Source organism: Hyla sarda, unplaced genomic scaffold (genome assembly GCF_029499605.1).
Source record: "Hyla sarda isolate aHylSar1 unplaced genomic scaffold, aHylSar1.hap1 scaffold_268, whole genome shotgun sequence".
Lineage (NCBI taxonomy): Eukaryota > Metazoa > Chordata > Amphibia > Anura > Hylidae > Hyla > Hyla sarda.
In genome coordinates this window covers 318666-344699 of record NW_026609374.1, presented here as the reverse complement: position 1 = coordinate 344699, position 26034 = coordinate 318666, and the positions used below count along the sequence as shown (strand labels likewise).

Here is a 26034-nt window from a genome sequence, read left to right as displayed (position 1 = left end):
AGTTATACGCCGATACACCCCCAGGAAAGGCAGGCGGAGAGAGGCCGTCGCTGCCCGCTTCTCTCCCCCTGCCTTTCCTGGGGTCTAGAGCGCTGCTGTCGGCCCTTTTCACCCCCTGGTTATGTGATATATATAATAAGTGAGGATGTGTATGTGATATATGATGTGATCCCTGTATGATATATATATATAATAAGTGAGGATGTGTATGTGATATATGATGTGATCCCTGTATGATATATATAATAAGTGAGGATGTGTATGTGATATATGATGTGATCCCTGTATGATATATATAATAAGTGAGGATGTGTAGGTGATATATGATGTGATCCCTGTATGATATATATATAAGTGAGGATGCGTATGTGATATATGGTGTGACCCCTGTATGATATATATAATAAGTGAGGCTGTGTATGTGATATATGATGTGATCCCTGTATGATATATATAATAAGTGAGGATGTGTATGTGATATATGATGTGATCCCTGTATGATATATATATAATAAGTGAGGATGTGTATGTGATATATGATGTGATCCCTGTATGATAAATATATGTGAGGATGTGTATGTGATATATGATGTGATCCCTGTATGATATATATATCATAAGTGAGGATGTGTATGTGATATATGATGTGATCCCTGTATGATATATATAAGTGAGGATGTGTATGTGATATATGATGTGATCCCTGTATGATATATATAAGTGAGGATGTGTATGTGATATATGATGTGATCCCTGTATGATATATATAATAAGTGAGGATGTGTATGTGATATATGATGTGATCCCTGTATGATATATATAATAAGTGAAGATGTGTATGTGATATATGATTTGATCCCTGTATGATATATATAATAAGTGAGGATGTGTATGTGATATATGATGTGATCCCTGTATGATATATATAATAAGTGAAGATGTGTATGTGATATATGATGTGATCCCTGTATGATATATATAATAATTGAGGATGTGTATGTGATATATGATGTGATCCCTGTATGATATATATAATAAGTGAAGATGTGTATGTGATATATGATGTGATCCCTGTATGATATATATAATAATTGAGGATGTGTATGTGACATATGATGTGATCCCTGTATGATATATATATAATAAGTGAGGATGTGTATGTTATATATGATGTGACCCCTGTATGATATATATATATATATAATAAGTGAGGATGTGTATGTGATATATGATGTGATCCCTGTATGATATATATAATAAGTGAAGATGTGTATGTGATATATGATTTGATCCCTGTATGATATATATAATAAGTGAGGATGTGTATGTGATATATGATGTGATCCCTGTATGATATATATAATAAGTGAAGATGTGTATGTGATATATGATTTGATCCCTGTATGATATATATAATAAGTGAGGATGTGTATGTGATATATAATGTGATCCCTGTATGATATATATAATAAGTGAGGATGTGTATGTGATATATGATGTGATCCCTGTATGATATATATAAGTGAGGATGTGTATGTGATATATATGATGTGATCCCTGTATGATATATATATATATATATAATAAGTGAGGATGTGTATGTGATATATGATGTGATCCCTGTATGATATATATATACATAATAAGTGAGGATGTGTATGTGATATATGATGTGATCCCTGTATGATATATATATATATATATATAATAAGTGAGGATGTGTATGTGATATGATGTGACCCCTGTATGATATATATAATAAATGAGGATGAGTATGTCATATATGATGTGATCCCTGTATGATATATATATATATATAATAAGTGAGGATGTGTATGTGATATATGATGTGATCCCTGTATGATATATATATATAATAATTGAGGATGTGTATGTGATATATGATGTGATCCCTGTATGATATATATAATAAGTGAGGATGTGATATATGATGTGACCCCTGTATGATATATATATATAATAAGTGAGGATGTGTATGTGACATATGATGTGATCCCTGTATGATATATATAAGTGAGGATGTGTATGTGATATATGATGTGACCCCTGTATGATATATATATAATAAGTGAGGATGTGTATGTGATATATGATGTGATCCCTGTATGATATATATAAGTGAGGATGTGTATGTGATATATGATGTGACCCCTGTATGATATATATATAATAAGTGAGGATGTGTATGTGATATATGATGTGATCCCTGTATGATATATATATAATAAGTGAGGATGTGTATGTGATATATGATGTGATCCCTGTATGATATATATAATAAGTGAGGATGTGTATGTGATATATGATGTGATCCCTGTATGATATATATCATAAGTGAGGATGTGTATGTGATATATGATCCCTGTATGATATATATATATAATAAGTGAGGATGTGTATGTGATATATGATGTGATCCCTGTATGATATATATATATAATAAGTGAGGATGTGTATGTGATATATGATGTGATCCCTGTATGATATATATCATAAGTGAGGATGTGTATGTGATATATGATGTGATCCCTGTATGATATATATATAATAAGTGAGGATGTGTATGTGATATATGATGTGATCCCTGTATGATATATATAATAAGTGAGGATGTGTATGTGATATATGATGTGATCCCTGTATGATATATATAATAAGTGAGGATGTGTATGTGATATATGATTTGATCCCTGTATGATATATATATATAATAAGTGAGGATGTGTATGTGATATATGATGTGATCCCTGTATGATATATATATATAATAAGTGAGGATGTGTATGTGATATATGATGTGATCCCTGTATGATATATATAATAAGTGAGGATGTGTATGTGATATATGATGTGATCCCTGTATGATATATATATGTGAGGATGTGTATGTGATATATGATGTGATCCCTGTATGATATATATAATAAGTGAGGATGTGTATGTGATATATGATGTGATCCCTGTATGATATATATATATAATAAGTGAGGATGTGTATGTGATATATGATGTGATCCCTGTATAATATATATAATAAGTGAGGATGTGTATGTGATATATGATTTGATCCCTGTATGATATATATATAATAAGTGAGGATGTGTATGTGATATATGATCCCTGTATGATATATATATAATAAGTGAGGATGTGTATGTGATATATGATGTGATCCCTGTATGATATATATATAATAAGTGAGGATGTGTATGTGATATATGATGTGATCCCTGTATGATATATATATAATAAGTGAGGATGTGTATGTGATATATGATGTGATCCCTGTATGATATATATATAATAAGTGAGGATGTGTATGTGATATATGATGTGATCCCTGTATGATATATATATAATAAGTGAGGATGTGTATGTGATCCCTGTATTATTTCTGGCCCCCCTTTTCTCCCATAAAGCCCCCAGTAGGACTATTCCCCTCCAGCTGATCCATTTGTCTGCTCTTCCCCTCCAACTGATCCAGTTGTCTCCTCTTCCCCCTCCAGCTGATCCAGTTGTCTCCTCTTCCCCCTCCAGCTGATCCAGTTGTCTCCTCTTCCCCCTCCAGCTGATCCAGTTGTCTCCTCTTCCCCCTCCAGCTGATCCAGTTGTCTCCTCTTCCCCCTCCAGCTGATCCAGTTGTCTCCTCTTCCCCCTCCAGCTGATCCAGTTGTCTCCTCTTCCCCCTCCAGCTGATCCAGTTGTCTCCTCTTCCCCCTCCAGCTGATCCAGTTGTCTCCTCTTCCCCCTCCAGCTGATGCAGTTGTCTCCTCTTCCCCCTCCAGCTGATCCAGTTGTCTGCTCTTCCCCTCCAGCTGATCCAGTTGTCTCCTCTTCCCCCTCCAGCTGACCCAGTTGTCTGCTCTTCCCCTCCAGCTGACCCAGTTGTCTGCTCTTCCCCTCCAGCTGACCCAGTTGTCTGCTCTTCCCCTCCAGCTGACCCAGTTGTCTGCTCTTCCCCTCCAGCTGATCCAGTTGTCTGCTCTTCCCCTCCAGCTGATCCAGTTGTCTGCTCTTCCCCTCCAGCTGATCCAGTTGTCTGCTCTTCCCCTCCAGCTGATCCAGTTGTCTGCTCTTCCCCTCCAGCTGATCCAGTTGTCTGCTCTTCCCCTCCAGCTGATCCAGTTGTCTGCTCTTCCCCTCCAGCTGATCCAGTTGTCTGCTCTTCCCCTCCAGCTGATCCAGTTGTCTGCTCTTCCCCTCCAGCTGATCCAGTTGTCTGCTCTCCCCCCTCGCGCTGATCCAGTTGTCTCCTCTTCCCCTCCAGCTGATCCAGTTGTCTGCTCTTCCCCTCCAGCTGATCCAGTTGTCTGCTCTTCCCCTCCAACTGATCCAGTTGTCTGCTCTCCCCCTCGCGCTGATCCAGTTGTCTCCTCTTCCCCTCCAGCTGATCCAGTTGTCTGCTCTTCCCCTCCAGCTGATCCAGTTGTCTGCTCTTCCCCTCCAGCTGTTCCAGTTGTCTGCTCTTCTCCTGAATGATCCCCAAGTATGGACAAGGACAGGAATGAGATGAGTAAGAGTATATTACACCTTACCTTGGAGATCCTCCACCTGCTGACCGGAGAGGTGAGGTGACCCATCTACATTTCCACCATTGTTGTCCCCCATCTACATTTCCACCATTGTTGTCCCCCATCTACATTTCCACCATTGTTGTCCCCCCATCTACATTTCCACCATTGTTGTCCCCCATCTACATTTCCACCATTGTTGTCCCCCATCTACATTTCCACCATTATTGTCCCCCATCTACATTTCCACCATTGTTGTCCCCCATCTACATTTCCACCATTGTTGGTCCCCCATCTACATTTCCACCATTGTTGGTCCCCCCATCTACATTTCCACCATTGTTGTCCCCCATCTACATTTCCACCATTGTTGGTCCCCCATCTACATTTCCACCATTGTTGGTCCCCCATCTACATTTCCACCATTGTTGGTCCCCCATCTACATTTCCACCATTGTTGGCCCCATCTACATTTCCACCATTGTTGTCCCCCATCTACATTTCCACCATTGTTGTCCCCCATCTACATTTCCACCATTGTTGTCCCCATCTACATTTCTAACATTGTTGGCCTCATCTACATTTCCACCATTGTCGTCCCCCATCTTTGGAGCCGCTCTATGTTCTGGATGTCTCTTTGTAGGTGAGGTCTCCAGAACTGACCCCAGTATTCCAGATGTGGTCACTAGAGCTCTATACAGGGGGCACAATTGCCTCTTTGTAGTGAGGGAGGAATACTGGGGTCAGTCTCCTCATTGTCTCTCTCCATACACAGGATTACACCATAGTGAAGAAGACATGGGGGGAGTGTGTGGCCCCCAGCAGCCATCTCCATGAGTCAGAAGGATGGAGCAGGGCCCGGGGCCCCATCACGGAGCCTTCACCTCACTCACTGATAGATGAGGAGAAGATCTTAGAACTCACCCACAGGATCACTGAGCTGCTGACTGGAGAGGTGACCCTGATTGGACATTATACAGTAATGGAGGGGTCTGGTGATGACTGGAGAGGTGACCCTGCTGGGACATTATACAGTAATGGAGGGTCTGGTGATGACTGGAGAGGTGACACTGCTGGGACATAATACAGTAATGGATGGGTCTGGTGATGACTGGAGAGGTGACACTGCTGGGACATAATACAGTAATGGAGGGGTCTGGTGATGACTGGAGAGGTGACCCTGCTGGGACATTATACAGTAATGGAGGGGTCTGGTGATGACTGGAGAGGTGACACTGCTGGGACATCATACAGTAATGGAGGGGTCTGGTAATGACTGGAGAGGTGACCCTGCTGGGAAATTATACAGTAATGGAGGGGTCAGGTGATGATTAGAGAGGTGACACTGCTGGGAAATTATACAGTAATGGAGGGGTCTGGTGATGATTAGAGAGGTGACACTGCTGGGACATTATGCAGTAATGGAGGGGTCTGGTGGTGATTAGAGAGGTGACACTGCTGGGACATTATGCAGTAATGGAGGGGTCTGGTGATGATTAGAGAGGGGACACTGCTGGGACATAATACAGTAATGGAGGGGTCTGGTGATGACTGGAGAGGTGACCCTGCTGGGACATTATACAGTAATGGAGGGGTCTGGTGATGACTGGAGAGGTGACACTGCTGGGACATCATACAGTAATGGAGGGGTCTGGTAATGACTGGAGAGGTGACCCTGCTGGGAAATTATACAGTAATGGAGGGGTCAGGTGATGATTAGAGAGGTGACACTGCTGGGAAATTATACAGTAATGGAGGGGTCTGGTGATGATTAGAGAGGTGACACTGCTGGGACATTATGCAGTAATGGAGGGGTCTGGTGGTGATTAGAGAGGTGACACTGCTGGGACATTATGCAGTAATGGAGGGGTCTGGTGATGATTAGAGAGGGGACACTGCTGGGACATTATGCAGTAAAGGAGGGGTCTGGTGATGACTGGAGAGGTGACACTGCTGGGACATTATACAGTAATGGAGGGGTCTGGTGATGACTGGAGAGGTGACACTGCTGGGACATTATACAGTAATGGAGGGGTCTGGTGATGATTAGAGAGGTGACACTGCTGGGACATTATACAGTAATGGAGGGGTCTGGTGATGAGTGGAGAGGTGACACTGCTGGGACATTATACAGTAATGGAGGGGTCTGGTGATGACTGGAGAGGTGACACTGCTGGACATTATACAGTAATGGAGGGGTCTGGTGGTGACTGGAGAGGTGACCCCACTGGGACATTATACAGTAATGGAGGGGTCTGGTGATGACTGGAGAGGTGACCCTGCTGGGACATTATACAGTAATGGAGGGGTCTGGTGATGACGGGAGAGGTGACACTGCTGGGACATTATACAGTAATGGAGGGGTCTGGTGATGACTGGAGAGGTGACACTGCTGGGACATTATACAGTAATGGAGGGGTCTGGTGATGACTGGAGAGGTGACACTGCTGGGACATTATACAGTAATGGAGGGGTCTGGTGATGACTGGAGAGGTGACACTGCTGGGACATTATACAGTAATGGAGGGGTCTGGTGATGACTGGAGAGGTGACACTGCTGGACATTATACAGTAATGGAGGGGTCTGGTGGTGACTGGAGAGGTGACCCCACTGGGACATTATACAGTAATGGAGGGGTCTGGTGATGACTGGAGAGGTGACCCTGCTGGGACATTATGCAGTAAAGGAGGGGTCTGGTGATGACTGGAGAGGTGACACTGCTGGGACATTATACAGTAATGGAGGGGTCTGGTGATGATTAGAGAGGTGACACTGCTGGACATTATACAGTAATGGAGGGGTCTGGTGATGACTGGAGAGGTGACACTGCTGGGACATTATACAGTAATGGAGGGGTCTGGTGATGATTAGAGAGGTGACACTGCTGGACATTATACAGTAATGGAGGGGTCTGGTGATGACTGGAGAGATGTCACTGCTGGGACATTATACAGTAATGGAGGGGTCTGGTGATGACTGGAGAGGTGACACTGCTGGGACATTATACAGTAATGGAGGGGTCTGGTGATGACTAGAGAGGTGACACTGCTGGGACATTATACAGTAATGGAAGGGTCTGGTGATGACTGGAGAGGTGACACTGCTGAAACATTATACAGTAATGGAGGGGTCTGGTGGTGATTAGAGAGGTGACACTGCTGGGACATTATACAGTAATGGAGGGGTCTGGTGATGACTGGAGAGGTGACACTGCTGGGACATTATACAGTAATGGAAGGGTCTGGTGATGACTGGAGAGGGGACACTGCTGGGACATTATACAGTAATGGAGGGGTCTGGTGATGATTAGATAGGTGACACTGCTGGGACATTATACGGTAATGAAGGGGTCTGGTGATGACTGGAGAGGTGACACTGCTGGGACATTATACAGTAATGGATGGGTCTGGTGATGAGAGGTGACACTGCTGGGACATTATACAGTAATGGAGGGGTCTCGTGATGACTGGAGAGGTGACACTGCTGGGACATTATACAGTAATGGAGGGGTCAGGTGATGAGAGGTGACACTGCTGGGACATTATACAGTAATGGAGGGGTCAGGTGATGAGAGGTGACACTGCTGGGACATTATACAGTAATGGAGGGGTCTGGTGATGACTGGAGAGGTGACCCTGCTGGGACATTATACAGTAATGAAGGGGTCTGGTGATGACTGGAGAGGTGACACTGCTGGGACATTATACAGTAATGGAGGGGTCTGGTGATGACTGGAGAGGTGACACTGCTGGGACATTATACAGTAATGGAGGGGTCTGGTGATGACTGGAGAGGTGACATTGCTGGGACATTATACAGTAATGGAGGGGTCTGGTGATGAGAGGTGACACTGCTGGGACATTATACAGTAATGGAGGGGTCTGGTGATGAGAGGTGACACTGCTGGGACATTATACAGTAATGGAGGGGTCTGGTGATGACTGGAGAGGTGACACTGCTGGGACATTATACAGTAATGGAGGGGTTTGGTGATGATTAGAGAGGTGACCCTGCTGGGACATTATACAGTAATGGAGGGGTCTGGTGATGACTGGAGAGGTGACACTGCTGGGACATTATACAGTAATGGAGGGGTTTGGTGATGATTAGAGAGGTGACCCTGCTGGGACATTATACAGTAATGGAGGGGTCTGGTGATGACTGGAGAGGTGACACTGCTGGGACATTATACAGTAATGGAGGGGTTTGGTGATGATTAGAGAGGTGACCCTGCTGGGACATTATTCAGTAATGGAGAGGGTCTGGGGATGATTAGAGAGGTGACACTGCTGGGACATTATACAGTAATGGAGGGGTCTGGTGATGACTGGAGAGGTGACACTGCTGGGACATTATACAGTAATGGAGGGGTCTGGTGATGACTGGAGAGGTGACACTGCTGGGACATTATTCAGTAATGGAGAGGGTCTGTGGATGATGAGAGGTGACACTGCTGGGACATTATACAGTAATGGAGGGGTCTGATGATGAGAGGTGACACTGCTGGGACATCATACAGTAATGGAGGGGTCTGGTGATGACTGGAGAGGTGACACTGCTGGGACATTATACAGTAATGGAGGGGTCTGGTGATGATTAGAGAGGTGACACTGCTGGGACATTATACAGTAATGGAGGGGTCTGGTGATGATTAGAGAGGTGACACTCCTGGGACATCATACAGTAATGGAGGGGTCTGGTGATTAGAGAGGTGACACTGCTTGGACATTATACAGTAATGGAGGGGTCTGGTGATGATTAGAGAGGTGACACTGCTGGGACATTATACAGTAATGGAGGGGTCTGGTGATGAGTGGAGAGGTGACACTGCTGGGACATTATACAGTAATGGAGGGGTCTGGTGATGACTGGAGAGGTGACACTGCTGGACATTATACAGTAATGGAGGGGTCTGGTGGTGACTGGAGAGGTGACCCCACTGGGACATTATACAGTAATGGAGGGGTCTGGTGATGACTGGAGAGGTGACCCTGCTGGGACATTATACAGTAATGAAGGGGTCTGGTGATGACGGGAGAGGTGACACTGCTGGGACATTATGCAGTAAAGGAGGGGTCTGGTGATGACTGGAGAGGTGACACTGCTGGGACATTATACAGTAATGGAGGGGTCTGGTGATGATTAGAGAGGTGACACTGCTGGACATTATACAGTAATGGAGGGGTCTGGTGATGACTGGAGAGGTGACACTGCTGGGACATTATACAGTAATGGAGGGGTCTGGTGATGATTAGAGAGGTGACACTGCTGGACATTATACAGTAATGGAGGGGTCTGGTGATGACTGGAGAGGTGACACTGCTGGGACATTATACAGTAATGGAGGGGTCTGGTGATGACTAGAGAGGTGACACTGCTGGGACATTATACAGTAATGGAAGGGTCTGGTGATGACTGGAGAGGTGACACTGCTGGAACATTATACAGTAATGGAGGGGTCTGGTGGTGATTAGAGAGGTGACACTGCTGGGACATTATACAGTAATGGAGGGGTCTGGTGATGACTGGAGAGGTGACACTGCTGGGACATTATACAGTAATGGAAGGGTCTGGTGATGACTGGAGAGGGGACACTGCTGGGACATTATACAGTAATGGAGGGGTCTGGTGATGATTAGATAGGTGACACTGCTGGGACATTATACGGTAATGAAGGGGTCTGGTGATGACTGGAGAGGTGACACTGCTGGGACATTATACAGTAATGGATGGGTCTGGTGATGACTGGAGAGGTGACACTGCTGGGACATTATACAGTAATGGAGGGGTCTGGTGATGACTGGAGAGGTGACACTGCTGGGACATTATACAGTAATGGAGGGGTCTGGTGATGACTGGAGAGGTGACACTGCTGGGACATTATACAGTAATGGAGGGGTCTGGTGATGACTGGAGAGGTGACATTGCTGGGACATTATACAGTAATGGAGGGGTCTGGTGATGAGAGGTGACACTGCTGGGACATTATACAGTAATGGAGGGGTCTGGTGATGACTGGAGAGGTGACACTGCTGGGACATTATACAGTAATGGAGGGGTCTGGTGATGACTGGAGAGGTGACACTGCTGGGACATTATACAATAATGGAAGGGTCTGGTGATGACTGGAGAGGTGACACTGCTGGGACATTATACAGTAATGGAGGGGTTTGGTGATGATTAGAGAGGTGACCCTGCTGGGACATTATACAGTAATGGAGGGGTCTGGTGATGACTGGAGAGGTGACACTGCTGGGACATTATACAGTAATGGAGGGGTTTGGTGATGATTAGAGAGGTGACCCTGCTGGGACATTATTCAGTAATGGAGAGGGTCTGGGGATGATTAGAGAGGTGACACTGCTGGGACATTATACAGTAATGGAGGGGTCTGGTGATGACTGGAGAGGTGACACTGCTGGGACATTATACAGTAATGGAGGGGTCTGGTGATGACTGGAGAGGTGACACTGCTGGGACATTATACAGTAATGGAGGGGTCTGGTGATGACTGGAGAGGTGACACTTCTGGGACATTATACAGTAATGGAGGGGTCTGGGGATGATTAGAAAGGTGGCACTGCTGGGACATTAATGGAGGGGTCTGGTGATGACGGTATCATTGTGTGTCAGGTTCCTATAAGGTGTCAGGATGTGGCGGTCTATTTCTCCATGGAGGAGTGGGAGTATGTAGAAGGACACAAGGATCTGTACCAGGACATAGTCATGATGGAGGATCACCGGCCCCTCACATCACAAGGTAAGAGGAGACATATATATAGATATCACTCTCACTACCTAGTAACATAGAAATCTATAAAGAAAATTGATAGACGATCCAGCAATTCCATATAAAACTTGAGACTTTATTCCAAACGATAAAACTTGCAGAGCATGTAAAACACTTCACCTAGTCAGCAACACACCCACAATGATGATCAAGAACGTGCCTGCATTCGGAACGCTTCCATTGTGGGTGTGTTGCTGACGGTGAAGTGTTTTACATGCTCTGCAAGTTTTATCGTTTGGAATAAAGTCTCAAGTTTTATATGGAATTGCTGGATCGTCTATCAATTTTCCTTACTTATTCGTATGAAGCGTGGCCAAGCTTGGATCCGTGCAAAACCAAAAGGGAGGTGAGCTGAAAATGTTTTGCATTTTTTGCAACATAGAAATATATCCTGCAGGTGATGTATGCATTCCCTGTGTGTTCCCTACAGATATATATAGAGGAGGTGATGTACTCATTCCCTGTGTGTTCCCTACAGATATATATAGAGGAGGTGATGTACTCATTCCCTGTGTGTTCCCTACAGATATATATAGAGGAGGTGATGTACTCATTCCCTGTGTGTTCCTTACAGATGGAGTCATTGATAGAAATTCACCCGAGAGGTGTCCCCGCCCTCTGTATTCCCAGGACTGTCCAGAGGGAAATGTCACAGAGAAGAATCAGGTAGATGAGGCTGATCCTATATCTATATAGGGGGGTCCTGCAGTCATAGATGTGGGGATAGATTTTGGGGGTCTCTGTAGCTCCTCCTGTCTGCTGTATTGTAGTGAATTGTTCTATGTGTCACATCAGGGGGGAGATCTGACTATTATTAAAGTGGAGGATGAAGAAGAGAGGATGAGGAGCCATCACCCTGTGAGGGAAGTGAAGGTGGAAATGCCAGGAGGTGTTACCCCAGGTATGTAATAATGCCAGGAGGTGTTACCCCAGGTATGTAATAATGCCAGGAGGGGTTATCCCGGGTATGTAATAATGCCAGGAGGTGTTACCCCAGGTATGTAATAATGCCAGGAGGTGTTACGCCAGGTATGTAATAATGCCGGGAGGTGTTACCCCAGGTATGTAATTATGCCAGGAGGTGTTATCCCGGGTATGTTATAATGCCAGGAGGTGTTACCCCAGGTATGTAATAATGCCAGGAGGTATTACTCCAGGTATGTAATAATGCCAGGAGGTGTTAACCCAGGTATGTAATCATGCCAGGAGGTGTTAACCCGGGTATGTAATAATGCCAGGAGGTGTTACCCCGGGTATGTAATAATGCCTGGAGGTGTTACCCCGGGTATGTAATAATGCCAGGAGGTGTTACCCAGGTATGTAATAATGCCAGGAGGTGTTACCCCAGGTATGTAATAATGCCAGGAGGTGTTACCTCAAGTATGTAATTATTCCAGGAGGTGTTTTTCCAGGTATATAATAATTACAGAAGGTGTTACCCCAGGATATGTAATAAATGGATTTACAAAGTTAATAGATAAACAGAGCCAAGTTCTTCCAAAAAACAGCACCACCCCGTCTTCAGGTTGTGTGTGGCATTACAACGTGGCTCTATTCACTTTAATGGAACTGATGACTGGTGTGGTGCTGTTTATCCAATCCTATGTGTTATCAAAAAATGATCTATTGTTTAAGGTCATTCAATAACTTTATTGTAACATAAATCATTCAATAACTTTATTGTAACATAAATCCAAAAAACTATTACATTTGCAATGTGAACCGTAGAGAATCCTAGTGAACCGTAGAGAATCCTAGTGAACCGTAGAGAATCCTAGTGAACCGTAGAGAATCCTAGTGAACCGTAGAGAATCCTAGTGAACCGTAGAGAATCCTAGTGAACCGTAGAGAATCCTAGTGAACCGTAGAGAATCCTAGTGAACCGTAGAGAATCCTAGTGAACCGTAGAGAATCCTAGTGAACCGTAGAGAATCCTAGTGAACCGTAGAGAATCCTAGTGAACCGTAGAGAATCCTAGTGAACCGTAGAGAATCCTAGTGAACCGTAGAGAATCCTAGTGAACCGTAGAGAATCCTAGTGAACCGTAGAGAATCCTAGTGAACCGTAGAGAATCCTAGTGAACCGTAGAGAATCCTAGTGAACCGTAGAGAATCCTAGTGAACCGTAGAGAATCCTAGTGAACCGTAGAGAATCCTAGTGAACCGTAGAGAATCCTAGTGAACCGTAGAGAATCCTAGTGAACCGTAGAGAATCCTAGTGAACCGTAGAGAATTGGGGATTTTCCTAGCCTTGGTGCTGGAAAATATAGATTTTATTAAAGACAAAAGACAAGTATTATGCAAATCACTTTCTTTTACTACTGCAGCAGCAACCAATCAGATTACAGAAAAAGAGAAAAAAAAAACATATATATGCAAATAAGCTATAGAAAGTCCATAAAAGCAACAAAGCGTAAGGAGAGGAAGCCGACACATACGAGACTAAGCGTGAAGCACAGCACAAGGCAACACAAACAATGACTCACAGGGACCTGCAGCGGAGGTGCTCAGCCGGCACAAAGCACATGAATCCAACGAAGAAGAAAGACTGGTGGGCGGCACTCACCAAGCAGGGTAAATTTATTGCAGTCTCTCAGACAGGATACAGGTCTCAGGCGGTGGAGTAGCAGTACGCAGACGCTGTTCCGGCTAGAGGAAGTGCGCGAGTCGCACAAAACAACTTGTTCCGGTCAAGCGCCGTCATCCACCGCTACTCCCCCGCCTGAGACCTGTATCCTGCCTGAGAGACTGCAATAAATTTACCCTGCTTGGTGAGTGCCGCCTACCTGTCTTTCTTCTTCGTAGGATAGTCCATAAAAGCAATGCAGTTAACTGTAACTTCCTCTTTCTTGAGGCAACTGGAACTTAGAAGAAAGAAACTGGAACAAAAACTTCTTAACGGATAAGTCTGTAGTCCTTGGGAAGGATCAAGGAACAATAAATCCAGAACTTAAACTGAAAGATATAAAATATATAAATTAGGGATGGGATAAAAAAGAGAGGGATAATACTCGTCTTTTGTCTTTAATAAAATTTGAGATTTTCCTAGTCCTAATGACGGAAAATATGGATTTTATTAAAGACAGGAGGCGAACATTTTGCAATCTCTTCTTTTACTACTCATATATAGCAGCAATGAATAAACATGAGGAATACAGAAAAAAACGTTTCATATGCAAATAGGGTGTATCAGTTAGCCAATCAGAGGCCAGTACAGGTGATATAGGGTATGACCAGGCACATTACTTCCTCCTCTTTCATGCAAATAAATTAAAAGTAGAACAGAATAAAGTAAACAACGTCTTGAAACAAAACAACCGAAGCTGGACAGGTAAGAGACAATTATCTTGAGATCTTCAATGAAGCTGGGTAGATGAATGATGTCAATCCTGAATTCGGAAAATCAGATAAGAGCTGTAGAAACATGGGGATCTGGTCTAAAATAAAATGTTTTAAAAGTTGATTCAGAAGTCCAGTTAGCAGCTTTAAGTACCGTATTTATTGGCGTATAACACGCACTTTTTAGGCTAAAATTTTTAGCCTAAAGTCTGTGTGCGTGTTATACGCCGATACACCCCCAGGAAAGACAGGGGGAGAGAGGCCGTCGCGGCCCGCTTCTCTCCCCCTGCCTTTCCTGGGGTCTAGAGCGCTGCTGTCGGCCCTTTTCACCCCCTGGTTATCGGCGCCGCTGCCCGTTCTGTCCCCCTGACTATCGGTGCCGGCGCCGATAGCCAGGGAGAGAGAAGCGGCGCCGACAGCCAGGGGGAGAGAAGGGGCAGCGGCACCCATTGCCGGCGCCGCTGCCCCGTTGCCTCCCCCCCCATCCCCGGTGGCATAATTACCTGAGTCGGGTCCGCGCTGCTCCAGGCCTCCGTCGTGCGTCCCCGGCGTCATTGCTATGCGCTGAACGGCGCGGCACATGACCTCAGAGCGCCGCGCCGTGCATAGCAACGACGCTGGGGACGCACGACGGAGGCCTGGAGCAGCGCGGACCCGACTCAGGTAATTATGCCACCGGAGATGGGGGGAGGCAACGGGGCAGCGGCGCCAGCAGTGGGTGCCGCTGCCCCTTCTCTCTCCCTGGCTATCGGCGCGGGCACCGATAGTCAGGGGGACAGAACGGGCAGCGGCGCCGATAGCCAGGGGGTGAAAAGGGCCGACAGCAGGGCTCTAGACCCCAGGAAAGGCAGGGGGAGAGAAGCGGGCAGCGACGGCCTCTCTCCCCCTGCCTTTCCTGGGGGTATATCGGGGTATACACGCGCACACACGCACCCTCATTTTATCATGGATATTTGGGTAAAAAACTTTTTTTACCCAAATATCCTTGGTAAAATGAGGGTGCGTGTTATAGGCCGGTGCATCGTATACCCCGATAAATACGGTATATGTGATAAAGATACTCCAGATTGTCGTAATTTTGTAGACATGGCACCTCGAGCAGAATGAGCTCTAAAAATAGAGATGTCAATACCAGCTAATTGCATAATCAGTTTCATCCATCTGGCTAAAGAGGGAGAAGAGACGGGTCGGTAAGGTTTACAGAAGGAAATCAGTAATTGAGAATCTGAAGGACTGCGAAGAGAAGCAGTCCGACACTCATAGGACTGAAGACCGGAAACTACACAAAGGTGATTTTGTTGAGGGAAAGAAGGATAGAAAACCGTATGTAGAGTAGTCTTAGTTCATCTGTATATAGAAAAACGGACCCCGTTAGGAAGATATTGTTTGTGAGAAATGTCAAGGACTCTAACATCAGAAATCCGCTTCAGAGAGATGAGACATAATAAGGTGGTGAGTTTTAAAGATAGTAACTTAAGGGAGAGAAACTCGTTATCACCTAATGGAATAATATATTGTAGAAGTAAATTAAGATCCCAGGTTGAATGATGCCTAGGTAAGGGAGGACATCTGAATTTAATGCCCTTCATTAATTTACTAACTAAAGGATGTTTACCTGCTGAAATAGAATTGATAGAGTGATAGAATGAGATGGCTGATCTGTAAACATTTATGGTACGATACGCTTTACCGAAGTCGAAAGATGATGACAAGAAATTTAAGATGTGACCTAAAGATGCATGTACGGGATCCAAATCCCGCTGCATGCACCAATCAGACCAAATTTTCCAAGCCGATCTGTAAGCAGATCTGGTACCTGGGGCCCAAGCGTCTGAGAGTAACTCTCTAGATGTATTACAAAGTCCGAAATTCAAGTCTGCTGACCTGAAACAAACCAAGCTATCAGCTGTAGACTGCTGGAAGTTATAAGAGGGTGAGGATTCCCTAAGGGATCCTGAAGTAGAAATGGATGCGAAGGAAGAAGGTGTGGGAAGTCTATAATCATCTCCAATATTTGGGGGAACCAAGATTGGGTTGGCCACGAAGGGGTTATCAGAACTACAGTTGATTTCAGAGATTTGATGAGAAGAACTGCTCTCTGGATCAGAATAAAGAGAGGGAAAGCGTAAAGATTGGGAAAATTGGGAAAATTGCCTGAATAGAGGCAGAAAGGAGGCCCACTACTTGAGCAATTGAACGAAGAGAGACTGTCTCCGTGTTCAATATGGAATATATTTCTCTCCGAATGGTCTTCAATCTTCTTGAGGGAAGACTGAGGAGAGCAGACTGAGTATTTATTAAGAATCGCAGGAATTCTATCTCCTTTGAGGGAAAAAGGATTGACTTCTGCGAGTTGATAATAAAACCTAGATTGGAAAACAGAGAAATAGTCCACTGAATGTGTAGGCGAATCAGGGGTAATGATTGAGCCATGAGAAGGATGTCGTCCAGGTAAATAATGAGACGAACACCTCGGGCTCTCAAAATTGCTACGACTGGTCTGAGAAGTTTGGTGAAACACCAAGGGGCGGAAGAGAGACCGAAAGGTAGACAGGTGAACTGCCCTTTCTGATCCTTCCATAAAAATTGGAGGTAGGGTTGAGAGAGATGATGAATTGGTACCGTCAGGTAGGCATCTTTGAGATCTATTTTTGCTAACCAATCGTTTGGTAATAAATCTCTCAAAAGGTGGAAACCCTCCATCTTGAAGTGATGGTAACATACATAATTGTTTAGGGACTTCAAATTTATTACAGGTCTGTCACCGCGGTCTTTCTTTTTTACAAGAAAGAGGTTGCTCAGAAACCCCGGAGTATGAGAGGGTACTGGGATGATTGCATTTTTGGAACTTAGTTCCTTTATTTCCTTCTCTATGAGGGATTCGTTGTCCTTTGAAAAATGAATTGGTTGAGGAACCAAGGGTTGAGGAGGAGGACAAACAAATTCTATTTGATAACCTAGAATGGTGTTTAGGATCCAAGAATCTGTGGTTATCATAGCCCAGACATGGGAAAAATATGCAATCCTTCCTCCTAATGGAAGTGGGAAAGAAGGTATCAACCGAAGACTTACCTGTATTGGGTCTGGATTTAGGGTAGCCACGGTGTCCTCTGGCTTCCAAGGTCTTCCTCTTGTAGGAAAGAAGGGACTGGGCTGGTATGAATAAGTGGGGTTCTGAAATCTATCTGGTTTTGGAGGGGCACGGGTATGTCGTCTCTCTGGGACATGTTGGCTGGGAAAATTGCCCCTTCTTTTCCCAGCCTTGGGAAAAACACGGGGCTGAAAAACCTTTTTTAGAGACATCTGGGCTTTGTCCAGAGATGAGAATAAGGATACGTATTTATTAATTTCCTCAATGAAAGTATCCCCAAAAAGTAAGCCCTCTGTAGGGGAATCAGGCTCAGAATAAGCTAAGTTAATCAATTGTGGGTCTAATTTTAAAAGGATGGACTTTTTACGTTCAGTGCAAATAGTTGAATTTATTCCACCGAATATGCAGAGGGCTCTTTGAGCCCAACCCTTTAAAGTATCTAAGTTCACAGGGTTACCTGATGAACTTGCTTCTTCAGTTAAGTCTAAGATCTTAGTTAAGGGACCTAATAGGTTTAGGAAACGATCTTGGATAGTACGGAATGATGGATCCACCCCTTTCTTGGGATTTTTCCCAGATTTAATAAGATATTTAACTAGGGAAGGATCAATGTCTGGTGTGACATATAGTTTGTGTGGAATGGTGCGTCTCGAACATTCAGCCCGCAATCTATTACGAGTGGCCTTGTCTAAAGGCTTTCTCAACCAAAGTGTTAAAAACTGAGACACATTAGAGTGAGGGACCCATTCCTCAGATCGTGGATGTTTAACCTCTTCAGGACATAGGGCGTATGGATACGCCCTGCATCCCGAGTCCTTAAGGACCGAGGGCGTATCCATACGCCCGTGGGAATTCCGGCCCCCACCGCTAGCCGGTTGGGGACCAGAGCCGGATGCCTGCTGAAATCTTTCAGCAGGCATCCCGGCATATCGCCCAGGGGGGTCATTATGCCCCCCCATGTCGGCGATCACCGCAGATCGCTGGACAATTCAGTCCAGCGATCTGCGGCGATTCCGGGTCAATCGGGTCTCCAGTGACCCGGTGACCCGGAATTACTGGCTGTTCGGGGCCGTCTCTGACGGCCCCGAACAGCCAGAGCCTGCAGGGGTGAGGTGGCACTGGTGCCACCTCACGATCGCCCTGATTCGTCGGCCGGATTACCGGCCGACCAATCAGGGCGCCTGCTGCGGGTGTCACTCCCGCACCCGCTCCGCCCCTCTTCTGGAGGACGTGAGCGGGTGCGGGACGTGCACCCCGGGTGCTGGGGACCCCGATCCCCGGCGCCCCTGTTTGGATCGGGGCCCCAGGAGCAGCTGCGGAGACGACGAGGGACTGACCTGTGCGGCGAGGATCGTTGGAGGTGAGTGACAGCCTCCTGCTGTTGCTTAGCAACAGCTCCCAGCATGCAAAAAGGGCATGCTGGGAGCTGTAGTTATGCAACAGCAGGAGGCAGACCACCATAACTCCCAGCATTCCCTTATGGGCATGCTGGGACTTATGGTTTTGCAACAGCTGGAGGCACATTCTTTCTATGGAAAAGTGTACCTTCAGCTGTTGTATAACTACAACTCCCAGCTTGCACAAACAGCTAAAGTGCATGCTGGGAGTTGTAGTGGTGCATCTGCTGGTTGCATAACTACAACTCCCAGCATGCCCATTGGCTGTCGGTGACTGCTGAGAGTTGTAGTTTTGCAACAGCTGAAGGCACAATGGTTGTGAAACTCAGTTTTTTTTTACCTAACTCAGTGTTTCACGACCGGTGTGCCTCCAGCTGTTGCAAACTACAACTCTCAGCAGTCACCGTACACCATGCACCGTACATGCTGGGAGTTGTAGTTTTGCAACAGCTGGAGGCACACTGGTTGTGAAACACTGAGTTAGGTCACAAACTCCGTGATACATAACCAGTGTGCCTACAGTTGTTGCAAAACTGCAACTCTCAGCAGTCACCGACAGCCAACGGGCATGCTGGGAGTTGTAGTTATGCAACAGCTGGATGTCCCCCCCAATGTGAACGTACAGGGTACACTCACATGGGCGGAGGATTACAGTAAGTATCTGGCTGCAAATTTGAGCTGCCGCAAACTTTCTGCTGCAGCTCAAATTGCCAGCGAGAAACCACTGTGAACCCCTGCCCGTGCGACTGTACCCTAAAAACACTATACTACACTAACACAAAATTAAATAAAAAGTAAAAAAAACACTACATATACACATACCCCTACACAGCCCCCCTCCCCTCCCCAATAAAAATGAAAAACGTCTGGTACGCCACTGTTTCCAGAACGGAGCCTCCAGCTGTTGCAAAACAACTCCCAGTATTGTCGGACAGCCGTTGACTGTCCAGGCATGCTGGGAGTTTTGCAACAGCTGGAGGCACCCTGTTTGGGAATCACTGGCGTAGAATACCCCTATGTCCACCCCTATGCAATCCCTAATTTAGGCCTCAAATGTGCATGGCGCTCTCACTTTGGAGCCCTGTCGTATTTCAAGGCAACAGTTTAGGTCACATATGGGGTATCGCCGTACTCGGGAGAAATTGTGTTACAAATTTTGGGGGGTATTTTCTGCTTTTACCCTTTTTAAAAATGTAAAATTTTTGGGAAAACAAGCATTTTAGGTAAAAAAAAATTTTTTTTTTTACATATGCAAAAGTCGTGAAACACCTGTGGGGTATAAAGGTTCACTTAACCCCTTGTTACGTTCCCCGAGGGGTCTAGTTTCCAAAATGGTATGCCATGTGGGTTTTTTTTTGCTGTCCTGGCACCATAGGGGCTTCCTAAATGCAGCATGCCCCCAGAGAAAAATTTGCGTTCAAAAAGCCAAATGTGACTCCTTCTCTTCCGAGACCTGTAGTGCGCCAGCAGAGCACTTCTCACCCCCATATGGGGTGTTTTCTGAATCGGGAGAAATTGGGCTTCAAATTTTTAGGGGTATTTTCTGCTATTACCCTTTTTAAAAATAAAATTTTTTTGGGAAAACAAGCATTTTAGGTAAAAAATTTATTTTTTTTTTTACATTTGCAAAAGTCGTGAAACACCTGTGGGGTATTGAGGTTCACTTTATCCCATGTTACATTCCCCGAGGGGTCTAGTTTCCAAAATGGTATGCCATGCGTTTTTTTTTTTGCTGTTCTGGCACCATAGGGGCTTCCTAAAGGTAACATGCCCCCCAAAAACCATTTCAGAAAAACGTACTCTCCAAAATCCCCTTGTCGCTCCTTCCCTTCTGAGCCCTCTACTGCGCCCGCCGAACACTTTACATAGACATATGAGGTATGTCCTTACTCGAGAGAAATTGGGCTACAAATACAAGTAAAAATTTTGTCCTTTTACCCCTTGTAAAAATTCAAAAATTGGGTCTACAAGAACATGTGAGTGTAAAAAATGAAGATTGTGAATTTTCTCCTTCACTTTTCTGCTATTCGTGTGAAACACCTAAAGGGTTAAAACGCTGACTGAATGTCATTTTGAATACTTTGGGGGGTGTAGTTTTTATAATGGGGTCATTTATGGGGTATTTCTAATATGAAGACCCTTCAAATCCACTTCAAACCTGAACTGGTCCCTGAAAAATACTGAGTTTGAAAATTTTGTGAAAAATCGGAAAATTGCTGCTGAACTTTGAAGCCCTCTGGTGTCTTCCAAAAGTAAAAACACGTCAATTTTATGATGCAAACATAAAGTAGACATATTGTATATGTGAACCAAAAAAAAATGTATTCGTAATATCCATTTTCCTTACAAGCAGAGAGCTTCAAAGTTAGAAAAATGCAAAATTTTCAAATTTTTCATCAAATTTACGGATTTTTCACCAAGAAAGGATGCAAGTATCGACAAAAATTTACCACTATGTTAAAGTAGAATATGTCACGAAAAAACAATCTCTTAATCAGAATGATAACTAAAAGCATTCCAGAGTTATTAATGTTTAAAGTGACAGTGGGCAGATGTGCAAAAAACGCTCCGGTCCTTAAGGCCAAAATGGGCTCCGTCCTGAAGGGGTTAAGAAGACTCGGATCAAAGTAAGGCACTCCTGAGCTGTCAGTGATGACAGTTTTAGGATCTTCAGAGGGAACAGAAGGTTCCTCATTGTCCGAAATGTCTTCATATTCAGAATCAGATTCTGCATCAGAAATCTCCCCATCCTCAGAGGAGGATTGCTCAGGGGAAGTATCATAAGAGTCTGGCTTGTTCCTGCGAGAGACTCTAGTAGCCCGAATATTATCTGTCTCCTCTCGGGCAGAGGGTATGGGATGCACCTTTTTGGCATCAGTATGCTTGCTTTTTGTAAAAGCGGTATAAGGGACCTGGTCCTTGGCAGTTTTGGGCTTTTTATATGATTTTTGCGGACCGGTAGGTAGTATAGGCCGTTGATCCAAAATTGATCCGATGGGGTAGAGGGTCCGGCTTTGGGAGACTTATGAGGTATTTGATGAGACATGAACAAAGCCATAGACTGAGCCACAATATCAGGAATACTAGCCATGGCATTACGGACAGATAAGTCTACCATGGATTGAATGGCATTACTATCAGTCATGTTAAAATTTGTGGTCACAGGGACCTTAGAGGTATCCTCCATTAGCCATTATAGCAACACACTGAGTATCCAAAAAATATATTGGAATACAGAAAATATAATAATAATAATTATATATATATATGTAAAAATACTGAGAAATATATATGAATAAGCGGGCCAATATAATTAACCTATATGAGGAGGATTATATAATGAGGTATATATATGTGCCTCAATGGGTAAATAATGGAGTTAAAGGAAATTATATATATATATATATATATATATATATATATCTGCAAACACCAGTATATGGTGCTTCAGTGTAAATAATGGAGGCTGAAGTCTGTTTCAGAAAGCTAAATGAAACAAATTAACTATAACAACAAACTATCTATTGCCGGCTGAAGTGCTGAGGAATGTCTTATCACGGCTGCTGACAGGAGCTGAATTCCTCACACTGCAAGCGGGACACACAAAGAGCGCGAAGCTGAAAACCAGCTCGAGCAGTTATCGCGAGAACTCCGATGTATGCCAGAGATAGCGATGACAGGAGAAAGGAAAGAAAACAATGAAGATAACAGGAGATAAGGTAAGGCTGAATGGGACTGACGGAAGCTATGAGGAGATAAGTATGAGTAATGAAATGTGGTGGAAATGAACAGCAATATGAAATACCCAGGAATGTGAACCAATGAGATATATAAGATATGACTGGAGCAAAATGAAAAAAGGGGGAAAATATACCTAATAAAAGGGAGAACTTTGTAATGAGGGAAAAAATCTGAATATAATAATAATATTATGAAGGAATATTATACAATTGTATGTGAGGAGGAAAAACACATGATGAACTTATCTGCAGCATGGAGCAGCAAAGAAGAGGAAGTAATGTGCCTGGTCATACCCTATATCACCTGTACTGGCCTCTGATTGGCTACCTGATACACCCTATTTGCATATGAAAGTTTTTTTCTGTATTCCTCATGTTTATTCATTGCTGCTATATATGAGTAGTAAAAGAAGAGATTGCAAAATGGAGCCTCCAGTCTTGTAATAAAATCTATATTTTCCAGCACCAAGGCTAGGAAAATCCCCACTTTTATAACAAGACAGAAGACTCCTATTATGCAATTTTAAAGCTAATAAAAAAACATTAACAATTAAAAATATGATGCATAAAGAGATAACATATATAAATCAATTAGAAAAGAAACATGGAGACATGAGGTTCAGGTCTAAAATAAAAATCACGAAAGGTAGATCCAGAAGAGCAATCTGCAGCTTTGAGGATATCCGCTAGAGCTCCACCTGATTGAAAAACAGAGGTAGACATAGAGCCTCTAGTGGAATGAGCTCCAAAGATAGAGGGATCAATGGCAGCTAAGGACATATCATGTTTGACCCATCTGGTCAAAGTAGGAGATGAAACTGGAAGGTGAGGCTTAACATATGATAAGAGAAGTTGAGAAGAAGCAGCAAGGCGTAAAGAAGTAGTTCTAGATTCGTATACTTTTAACCCCTTCCCGCAGAATGTCATATATAAACGCCGGGTTGTGCAGTGCGTTCGCGCATCCCGGCGTTTATAAATGACATGCAGTTAACCCGGCGATGCGCAGCATCGCACGGGTTAACTGGCAGAAGTCCCGCTGTTTCCAGCAGGGGACAACTTCTGCTTCACCCCCAGGACCATCAATTGATGGTCCTGGTCAGCGATCACTGTGATTGGTCCCTGTGGACCAATCACAGTGATCTGGGGTGAAAGTTCAGATCCCCCGCACTGCCCGCCCCTGGAAGTCGGGCAGAACGGGGGACGAAGCGCTGCAGGGGCTCGCGGGGACCTGCAGGATAGGGGGGGGGACACGAGGGGACCGGCGGACTTACCTGATCCAGCGGCGGGACCGAGGAGCAGCGCGGGACCGGCCACGTGGACGAGCAGCGACGGGTAAGTATGTGGTCCTCAGAGGCAGCAGTGAAGATCTTCACTGCTGCTTCTAGGAGTCTGAAAACTACAACTCCCAGCATGCCTAGACAGCCTTTGGCTGTCCGGGCATGCTGGGAGTTGTAGTTTTGCAACATCTGGAGGGCCCCAGTTTGGAGACCATTGTATAATGGTCTCCAATCTGTGCTCTTCCAGCTGTTGCAAAACTACAACTCCCAGCATGCACTGACTGTCCAGGCATGCTGGGAGTTTTAGTTAAGCAACATCTGGCCCTTCAGATGTTGCCGAACTACAACTCCCAGCATGCCCTTCAGCTGTCTGGGCATGCTGGGAGTTGTAGTTTTGCAACAACTGAAGACACACTGGTTGGGAAACATTGTCTGTTTCTAACTCAGTGTTTCCTAACCTGTGTGCCTCCAGCTGTTGCAAAACTATGACTCCCAGCATGCACTAACAGACCATGCATGCTGGGAGTTGTGGTTTTGCAACAGCTGATGCAAGCCCCCCCGCCCCGCCACCCCCGTGAATGTACAGGGTACATTCACATGGGCGAGGCTTTTACAGTGGGTTTCTCGCATCTTGAGATGCAGCAAATTTTGCGCTGGGAAACTCGCTGTAACCCCCCGCCCATGTGACTGTACCCTAAAAACACTACACTACACTAACACAAAATAAAATAAAAAGTTAAAAACACTACATATACACATACCCCTAAACAGCCCCCCTCCCCCAATAAGAACATCCGGTACACCACTGTTTCCAAAGCAGAGCCTCCAGCTGTTGAAAAACAACAACTCCCAGTATTGTCGGACAGCCGTTGACTGTCCAGGCATGCTGGGAGTTTTGCAACAGCTGGAGGCACCCTGTTTGGGAATCATTGGCGTAGAATACCCCTATGTCCACCCCTATGCAAATCCCTAATTTAGGCCTCAAATGCACATGGCGCTCTCACTTTGGAGCCCTGTCGTATTTCAGGGCAACAGTTTAGGGTCACATATGGGGTATCGCCGTACTCGGGAGAAATTGTGTTACAAGGTTTGGGGGGTATTTTCTTCTTTAACCCTTCATGAAAAGGAAATGTTGGGGTCTACACCAGAATGTTAGTGTAAAATTTTTTTATTTTTTACACTAACATGCTGATGTTGCCCTATACTTTACATTTTCACAAGAGGTAAAAGGGAAAAAAGCCCCCCAAAATTTGTAACGCAATTTCTCCCGACTACAGAGATACCCCATATGTGAGCGCAAAGTGCTCTGGGGGCGCACAACAAGGCCCAGAAGGGAGAGCGCACCATGTACATTTGAGGTGATTTGCACAGGGGTGGCTGATTGTTACAGCGGTTTTGACAAACGCAAAAAAAAAAAAACCCCACATGTGACCCCATTTCGGAAACGACACCCCTCACGGAATGTAATGAGGGGTGCAGTGAGAATTTACCCCCCACAGGTGTCTGACGGATCTTTGGAACAGTGGTCCATGAAAATGAAAACTTGTACAGCCCACTGTTCCAAAGATCTGTCAGACACCAGTGGGGGGCAAATGCTCACTGTACCCCTTGTTACGTTCCTCAAGGGGTCTAGTTTCCAAAATGGTATGCCATGTGGGTATTTTTTGCTGTTCTGGCACCATAGGGGCTTCCTAAATGCGACATGCCCCCCGAGCAAAATTTGCTCTCAAAAAGCCAAATATGACTCCTTCTCTTCTGAGCATTGTAGTTCGCCCATAGTGCACTTCAGGTCAACTTATGGGGTACCTCCATACTCAGAAGAGAAGGGGTTACAAATATTGGGGGGTATTTCCTGCTATTAACCCTTG

The 26034-nt window shown here is 44.8% G+C and overlaps 1 protein-coding gene across 1 annotated transcript in view; it reads left to right on the top strand.

The window, feature by feature from the left end:
* LOC130324900 (oocyte zinc finger protein XlCOF22-like) overlaps window positions 1-26034 on the top strand; it is a 60359-nt gene that overhangs the window by 4625 nt on the left and 29700 nt on the right. Inside the window, exons 2-6 of the mRNA XM_056553282.1 lie at window positions 4469-4587; window positions 5308-5487; window positions 11167-11293; window positions 11898-11989; window positions 12119-12224. Coding sequence (XP_056409257.1) covers window positions 4510-4587; window positions 5308-5487; window positions 11167-11293; window positions 11898-11989; window positions 12119-12224 — 583 coding nt within the window. The 5' untranslated portion in view covers window positions 4469-4509. The remainder of the gene's footprint in view (window positions 1-4468; window positions 4588-5307; window positions 5488-11166; window positions 11294-11897; window positions 11990-12118; window positions 12225-26034) is intronic.